General features: G+C 41.4%; 1 protein-coding gene across 1 annotated transcript; it reads left to right on the top strand.

The window, feature by feature from the left end:
• Positions 1–6,762: 6,762 nt before the first annotated feature.
• On the top strand, positions 6,763–8,871 carry larp6a (La ribonucleoprotein 6, translational regulator a). Its single transcript, XM_059640111.1, has one exon. The coding sequence runs from the start codon at positions 7,010–7,012 to the stop codon at positions 7,946–7,948; it is 939 nt and encodes a 312-aa protein (XP_059496094.1). The 5' UTR covers positions 6,763–7,009; the 3' UTR covers positions 7,949–8,871.
• The last annotated feature ends 458 nt before the right edge of the window (positions 8,872–9,329 follow it).

Here is a 9,329-nt window from a genome sequence, read left to right as displayed (position 1 = left end):
GCAGATGTGCAGGTGAACCTCTGCTTGATGTGGAATGTCATCTTGGGGCCTGGGATGGGGGTGTGGGAGGAGGTGTGGGGGCAAGTGTAGCACTTCTTGCGGTTGCAGGGGAAGGTGCCAGATGTGGTGGGGTTGGAGGGGAGTGTGGAGCGAACAAGTCTCTCTGGGACTGCCCCTGCCCCACACTCAGCACCTTCCCATGCAACCACAGGAAGTGCTAGACTTGCCCCCACACCACCTCCCTCACCCCATCCCAGGCCCCAAGATGACTTTCCACATCAACCAGATGTTCACCTGCCAATGTGGTATACTGCATCCATTGTACCCGTTGTGGCTTCCTCTACATTGGGGAAACCAAGCGGAGGCTTGGGGACTGCTTTGCAGAACACCCCCACTTGCTTTGCAAATAAACAACTGCACCTCCCAGTCACAAACCATTTTAACTCCACCTCCCATTCCTTAGATGACATGTCCATCATGGGCCTCCTGCAGTGCCACAATGATGCCACCCGAAGGTTGCAGGAACAGGAACTCCTATTCTGCTTGGGAACCCTGCAGCCCAATGGTATCAATGTGGACTTCACCAGCTTCAAAATTTACCCTCCCCCAGCACCCCCCACCCCCCACGACTGCATCCCAAAACTGGCCCAGCTCGTCCCTGCCTCCCTAACTTGTTCTTCCCCTCCCCCATTCCCTCCTCCTACCTCAAGCCGCACCTCCATTTCCCACCTCCTAACCTCATCCCGCCTCCTTGACCTGTCCATCCTCCCTGGACTGACCTATTCCCCTCCCTCCCACCTCTCCTCTCCTCTCCACTCCACACAGCCAACAAACCAACCTTCATGTTGGCACCTTGCCTCGAACACCATGGGCCCTTAGCTACCTAGCCCCCACCTATGTGGCCCCTTGTCAAAGGCCTTCTTGAAGTCCAGGTAGATCCATTGGCTCTCCTTGGTCAAACTCCACCTATATTCTCCTCTATCCATCTTTGGTGCGCCTCCACCCCTCTCCCTATTTATTTCAGAACCCTCTCCCCATCCCCCCTCTCTTAACGGGTCTAGGCCTGAAACGTCAGCTTTTGTGCTCCTAAGATGCTGCGTTCTCCAGCTCCACACTTGCGATAGGATTCTCCAGCATCTGCAGTTCCCATTATCTCTGACCAGCATCAGGGAAGCTGATTGGATTGAGTGCAATTTTTCTTACAAAGGAGCTAATTTACCTTGGAGAGAAGACGTTCAATTTTAGTTTGTGAAACTACTTTTGCGTTCTGACCTTGGAGGACAGTGCAAAGGCAGGAAATCATAGGGAAGTGTGGAGCTGAAGAACACAGCAGGCCAGGCAGCATCAGAGCTGCAGAAAAGTTGACATTTTGGGTCGGCACCCTCCTTCAGAAATCATTTGGGGAATGTAGGTTCAGTTTGATATGCACAAAAACTGAGGAAGAAATTAAGGGACAAGAGCAAATTCAACTTGAAGGCTAAAGTATGGTAGCTATTACAGAGACCTAGTTTCAAGGTGCAGTTTAGAAATTAAATAATGTATTCTTACTGGAGGTCTGCATGCATCTCCCAACAGTAAAATCCTTCCTACCTCCACTCTTGGCTGCTTTATTACCCATTATAATTTTATCCCTGAAGTTTTTTCCTGGTTTAGCTCGTAAGTATATTGTTGAGAACAAAGACAAGTTAGCAAAGGCTGCCCGGTTTTTAATGGGAGGGGTGCTTGACTTTCCCTATTATGAGGGGCATATCAGAAAAAGAAGATTGTGGGCCCCAAGCTCGTCTGCAACTGTGTGTGTGTGTGTGTCCAAGTTAGCATAGTTTCATCAAGGCGAAGTCACGCCTGACAAATCTGCTAGAATTCTTTGAAGAAATAATAAGCGGGTTTGACCAAGGAGAGCCAATGGATCTACCTGGACTTCAAGAAGGCCTTTGACAAGGTGCCACATAGGTGGCGGCTAGGTAGCTAAGGGCCCATGGTGTTCGAGGCAAGGTGCCAACATGAAGATTGGTTTGTTGACTGTGTGGCAGAAGGCAGGCAGTGGGGATAAAAGGCTTTTTCTCATGACTGTAGCCGGTGACAAGTAGTGTTCCACAAGTGTCAGCGTTGGGACAAGTTCTCACTTTATATCTCTAAATTTGGACAATGCTCCCTTCAATTGAATTGGAAAAAGACTAAATGTAAGGTAGGCAAATCTTGTCATGGGTAAAATGACAGATCATTGGTGTTGCTCAAAGCTGATTTGAAATAGTTCTGTTTGACAAAAGCAGCAGTGGTTAATCACTTGAAGAGATGTAAGCCAATATAAAAACAAAAAACATACAAAAAATCTTGGCGACTGGAAAAGCAGCAAAAATGCAAAGGCTAACAATGTTAACATGCTAAAAACTGTACTAAAAGAAACTACTGTATAGTGCAAAATCCACACACTTTATAACTAGAAGAGTTGAATAAGAGAAGCGTCAGGTAAAATGTGGGTACCTTAAATTTGTAACTTTTGATCATTAGTGAGAAATTTTGTATTTCCACTAGGGATGAGGTCAACATACCAATTTGTCCCTGAATGTTTACAGCTTGTAAGTAATGGTGGTTTTGAAGCATCTCTAAATCACTGTTTAACTAAAAAGTTGCCTGTTGAGTGAAACCAAATGATTTTATCTTTGTACAAGAAATCCAAAGAATTGTCGTTCTGGAAATTAAACAAAAACAAATTGGGGGGGTGGGGAAACAAGGTGTAGAGCTGGATGAACACAGGCCAAGCAGCAACAGAGGAGCAGGAAAGGTGATGTTTTGGGCCTAGATCCTCCTCCAGAAATGGAGGGGAAGGGGATTCTGAAATAAATGGCAGGGGGCAGGTGAGAGAAGGCAGATGGATAAAGGATAGGATAGGTGGAGACAGACAGGTCAAAGTGGTGGGGGTGGAGCCAGTAAAGGTGAGGAGTTAGGGAGAGAACAGGTCAAGGAGGCAGGATGAGGCTAGTTGGTCGGAGATGGAGGTGGGGCTTGAGGTGGAAGGAGGGGACAAGTTAGGGAGGCGAGGACAAGCTGGGCTGGTTTTGAGATGCGGTTGGGGGAAGGAAATTTGAAGCTTGTGAAATCCTAGAAAAACTCTGGTTTGCCATATCTGTGGAGAGAAAGCAGGGCTGTGACCCAAGACGTTAACTCTGCTTTCTCTCCACAGATTCTGCCAGACCTGAATTTTAGAATTATTTTTATATTTATTATTATTTTTTATTTGTTTAACTGGATGAATATGTTCCATTGTTGAGTATATTTGAGACTTAACTTCTCTCAGTCAAAAAAAGTTTGGGGTTTGGGGAAATGGCAGCAAAGTGGAGTAAAGGTAGAAGCAGCCATGATCATATTGAATAGCAGAGCAGGCTCAAATTGCCAAATGTCCTATTTCTATTTATTTTCTTTTATTTTTGTGTGCCTTCTCAAGTGCTTCATTCAGCGGAGCAGAGGATGAGCTGAACAATGACTGGAGATCGCCTGAACCTGAGCTAATACAAAAACTAATTGCTCAGATTGAATACTACCTTTCTGATGAGAACCTGGAGAAAGATGCATTTCTTCTGAAACATGTGAGAAGAAACAAAATGGGATATGTCAGTGTTAAACTACTGACATCTTTCAAAAAGGTATGTTTCTATATTGGAGGATAGTTGAGGTAAAGTAGAAAAAAGATTTTCTTGAGATCAAAGTAGTGGTTTCTTTTGGTGATAAATACTGAATGGCAGAGCTTAGACTAAAGTGGAATCTGTGTGCAGCACAAATGTAATCAGTTGAATTAAACTTTCAAGATTTCAGCTTTCAGCTCAAGATGAGTAGTGTTGCATGCATGTCTTATCAGCTCCACTGCATGGGCCAGGGAGGAGGGTGGAGAAATCCCTTCAGCCCATTGAGTCAGTACTGGTCAAAAAATTCACCAAACTATTCTAATCCCTCATGTAGAATTAAGCTTTTGAATTGTATTGAAATCTTCAAATTTTAGTTTCTAGTCTAAATTGTGCGATACTTAAATTAATTCTGCCTAAAATGATGGGGTGCTGGTGAGTGTGTTGATAAAACGCTTTCACAAATTTCTGCAAAGTAATGCGAAATGGTGGTCAGTGGTAATGTTAATGGGCAAGTAATTCAGACTAATGCGTTAAAAACATTAGTTCAGACATCACCGCAGGTTGGTACGACTGAATTCAGTTAATCTGGAAAATAAATTAAGTCTTAAATGTAATTAATTCTAAGACTGTTTGTTTGAATTGCATTCACCCCACAATTGCCATCAGTTTTCCACCCAGATGCGCTTATTCTCCACAGTTAAAAGTTGTAACTTTCAACAGTAGTATTCTAAAACACAAACTATGAACTACACATATGCAACACTGAAAATCTATATCCATAAACATTTTACATGAAGTTTTGGAGGGAGAACAGGATCTCTCTAAAATGCTTCTACTGAATTTCTCCACTTTTTTTCCCCGTTTATCTTGTTCATCCTTGTCTCTAAACTCTTCCAGTTAAAAGTGGAAACATTTCAGATTCTAATGTGAATAATTAACTAGTTTGTAATTGTTTTATAAATTCAATGTAAATATCGTAGGATGAGTATTGCTGGCTATAAGCCAGCATTCATTACTCATCCCTGATTCCTCAACGTGGTAAGGTGCCACCTTGAATTGCTACAGTCCATATGGTGTAAGTACATCCACAAAACTGTCTGAGGGAAATCCAGGATGTTGACTCTGACTGAAGGAATATATAGTTGCAAGTCAGGATGCTGTGTGGCTTCAAGGGGAACTTAGAGGCAGCGGTGCTGCCACACACTTGCTGTATCCTTTGAGGTCATAGGGGTTGTGGCGGTACGCATTGTACATAGTAAGCAGCTACAGCTTTTAGGCTGGACCTTTAACTGGGAATATTTTGGTTACACCTCTGACAGTTCAAAGCTCTGATTTTGCAGTTGATTCTTCAGTCCTGATGGCATTTACATAACAATACAAATTGACCCTTCACGTGCATGTCAAATTGCCTGTTGAATGTTCCGACGGAGTTGGATTCTACGGCTCTTTCTGCTAGTGCACACCAGATTATCTAAACCCTTAAGTAATTTTTCATTCTTCCCTAATCCTCAGGTTATCATTCCACTTGTCACAAAACCACTCAATTCCTATTTGCTCATTCATAACCCCTTAATCTATGCCTCCATTAGGTATCCAAATGTTTCCTGCTCTGAATATCAGCTTCCCCAGTGCCTTTGGCCTTCACAGTCATCCTAAATTCTGTCTGGAACTGTACCTAATATTTGCTTCTGAGTCAGTAAATTTTGAGTCTGAGTTTGGGTCTGAGCACTTAAAATAATGGGTGTAAAGAGGTTGATACATTCAGGTTGTGAAAAGTACAATATAAATAGATTATTCTTGCAAAATCCAACAACTGACTGTATTAATGAGTTAGACAGATTTTCCAGATTTGACAATGATGTAAAACACCATCATATGCTCAGCAGTTGAAAGCGTAACATTACAAACATGTTAATACAATAATTTCATTTCAGTTCAACACAATGTAGAGAAATAGGAGGCAATTCACATTGTACATTCAAAGGGGTTGTTTCTACATGGAGCCAGAAACAGTGGGGATCTTGTAATAACATTAAAATGTCAAGGTCAAGAACAAGAACAAATATTTGAAAAGAATAATGCAGCACTGGACTTTGTTGCTAGGAATAGAATAAAGAGGTAGAATTTAACTTGGCATACAGAACCCCAAGACCACAACCGTAGTTCTGAGTATTTTTTATTCTCTCATGGAACCGGGATCTCACTGGCTGACCAGTGTTTATTGTCTGCCCTAAGTTGTCCTTGAAGGTGGTGTGAGCTACCTCCTTAAACTGCAGTCCACTTGGATCACGTCACTGGAAAGAGGGCCTCTGAGTGAGTGGTGTGTAAGTGACCAAATTACCTGGGGTCCAAGGGTTAAAGTAAAAATTATACTAAATCAAAATACTATGGGTGCTGGAGATCTGAAATCTCAATAGAAAATGCTGGATAAATTTGGTAAATCTGGCAGTATCTGCAGAGAGAAACAGGATGAATGTTTCAAATATGGTATAGCTCTTCAGACCTTTCTGATGCTTTCAAATTCTTAACTGTCTTTCAACAGGTGCTGTCAGCATTTTGTTGTTGTTACTTTAAAGTACAATTTCTGCTAGAAATTACAAAATGAAGGTGTAGTTGAGAAACAGATGGGAAAGCTGCTTTCACTGCTCAGGAGGTCTAGGATGAGGGTGTAGTCTCAAAATATTGAGCCCTTCATGAGTGAAATTAGACAAAACTTTACCATGAGTGGTGAATGTTTGGAGCCCTCTTCTCCAAACTGCAGTTTAATGATAGGTCAACTTTTATTTTAAATCAGGTGGAGATTTGCATTCATGTTTTAAAGATGGAAACACTGTCCCCGTTCAGACATGATCCTAACCCTCGCAAATGATTTGAGAATATGCAACTATCTCTCACTATTTTGATTACATTTCCACGTTTATCCCAACACCCTTGCCAACCAAGTGCATCACTTCACACTGACAAGACAATACCTATTCACACCTTTCTATTTACGACCCCACCATAAAATGTCTACATGACATTCAATTCAGCTTGTGAATAACTGTATTCAAACAGATGTTTTAGGAATGTAGAACTTTATTTCTTAATTGACAATTATTTCAAACCTGTCCAATTAAAATTAAACCACAATTTTGAAACTGGTATCTCTATCCTTACAAAGCTGCAATTCTTGATGCAGTGGAGTCAGTAATTGTTACAGTAAATTTTAGACTTGCCACATTTCACTAAACTTTCACCTCTTCCAGGTGAAGCATCTCACTCGTGATTGGCAAACCACTGCCTTTGCTTTGAAGCATTCAGAGCTACTAGAACTGAATGAAGAAGGAAGAAAGGTGAGAAGAAAGACTGCTGTTCCAGTGTTTCCTAGTGAAAACCTTCCCAGTCGGATGCTGTTGATATATGATTTACACGTGTGTCCGGAATTGCAATTCTTAAACCAAAATCACAAATCTGAAAATGGAGGATTACAAGAGAAGGTAATAGAGTACATGTTAAAAGTATTTGGCTTGTTTGGTACAATTTCTTCTGTTCGAGTTCTAAAACCTGGAAAGGAACTTCCTGCAGATGTGAAGAGATTAAGTAATCGGTATTCCCAGTTGGGTGTGAAAGAGTGTGTAATTATAGAGTTTGAAGATCTTGAATCTGCAATCAAAGCACATGAGACGCTTGGAAAAACTGACGAGGGCATGAAAGTGGTGCTGATAGGGATGAAGCCGCCAAAGAAGAAAGGTGTCAAAGAGAAGACCAAAGAACCTGAAGATGTTTATAAGAATGTGTCAAAAAGCAAATCTGCCAATAGGCGAGTTGAGGAGCTGCAGTATATGGGTGAAGATTCCTCTACATACAGCTCATCTGAAGCTGAAAGCAACCCTGCATCACCCATGCTGAGCCGTAAGCTTAAACCCAATAACCAGCTGAGCCCTAACTTGTATCAAAATCACCTGAGCCCTAATACTTCACCTCGATCTAGTCCATGGAATAGTCCACGTTCAAGTCCTTCAATACATCGTAAAAACACCATTCCCTGTAAATCTACAGTTGCTGGAGACGCAAAACTCAGTGTTACAACTTCTGAAATTGGAAGTAAGTGGACTGACTATTCATCTGACAGTAGCAATACACCATCAGGCAGTCCATGGGTACAGAGAAGAAAGCAAGCACATGCATTATCACATGAGAACAGCCCTGTAGACAGCCTTACGCTTTCCCCAAAAACACACCATGCAGGTGGACTGCCACGAGGAGTAATGCGTTTGCCTCGAGGGCCAGATGGTACAAAAGGATTCCAAACTCATGCTGAAAGGAATAAGCCCCTTGTAATCTGATGTGCTGTTTTGTTTCTGTTCCATAAGATACATCTTCCTCTCCTTTTTTTAAGAATAACTGAGATATGTATGTTATTATTGGAAAAGTTATATGTATGAAATATATATGAAATGGGATCCCAGTGAAGCAGTTTCCTAAGTGTTTAAGTTAAGTTTTGTAACTTCTGCAGTGGGGGTAAACTGCAATGATGTTATTTTCCAGTTATTTGAGAAAGTAATCTACATTTTTTTTTTAAGAACTTAGGCAGCTGCCACTTTCAGAACAAAAGCTTAAGTTGAGATGAAACACTAGGAGGAAGTATTATACCCTGTGACTTACAGCACAAATTAAGAGCCACCAATAAGTTGCTTAACCTGACATGAGAAAGTAAGCTGATTGTTGCAAAATCTGAGCTGTACTTGGAATTAATAAGTATGGAAAAGTATGCATAGCAGTCACATTTGGACAAATCAAGTTGTGTATTACTGTTAAAAATAAAAGTAGATTAAGCAGTTTATTTTATGCCTGCTTAATTTGTTATGAAATTTTTCTTTTCCCCTCATCCCCTTAGCAGTACTCCAATCTTGTCTGAATTCCATGGCATTGTTTCTCCCTACTTTAAGCCAAGGGTTTTGACCTGAATTTAGAGTGGCAGCAGCTACTATTTACTTATGCTTGTTAACATTATCAAAAACTAAAGTTTGCACTGAAATAAAAGGTGCTTATGCAAGTATGGTAAATCAGGAATCAACATTAAAGCTTTAGCAGACTCTACACTAATATCTATCTTGTGTTGATAGTGCAGTGAAAGGCCTAACTTGCATTCAGTCCCAATCTTCACTTTAATAACCAGGGAACAAGAGTTGAGGAGATAATGGGAACTGCAGATGCTGGAGAATCCAAGATAATAGTGTGAAGCTGGATGAACACAGCAGGCCAAGCAGCATCTCAGGAGCACAAAAGCTGACGTTTCTGGCCTGGACCCTTCATCAGAGCTCTTCATCTCTCTGAAGAAGGGTCTAGGCCTGAAACGTCAGCTTTTGTGCTCCTGAGATGCTGCTTGGCCTGCTGTGTTCATCCACTTCACACTTTATTAACAAGAGTTGAGGCTTGACCTACTTACCCCCTCGAAGTAATTATTGGAAAAACTTGTTGTTTAAGAATTTCCAATTAAGAGCAAGAAATCCAATTGGGGAAAAATGTCAAAGGCACAATTGCTGAAAACTATGAGTATGTGCCATGATTAGTGCATCTGTGGTTTGAATTGACTCGAGCACCTTACCTACAAGTTAGTAACCACAATACTGACTCAATGGTTATCAGAATTGCATCGTCTAAAGCATTCAATAAATGACTCCCAAAGGATAGTGATTTTTAAAAAAGCTGTAATTTGTAGGTGTG

Source organism: Stegostoma tigrinum, chromosome 36 (assembly GCF_030684315.1).
Source record: "Stegostoma tigrinum isolate sSteTig4 chromosome 36, sSteTig4.hap1, whole genome shotgun sequence".
NCBI lineage: Eukaryota > Metazoa > Chordata > Chondrichthyes > Orectolobiformes > Stegostomatidae > Stegostoma > Stegostoma tigrinum.
This window is presented reverse-complemented; position numbering and strand designations above follow the sequence as displayed.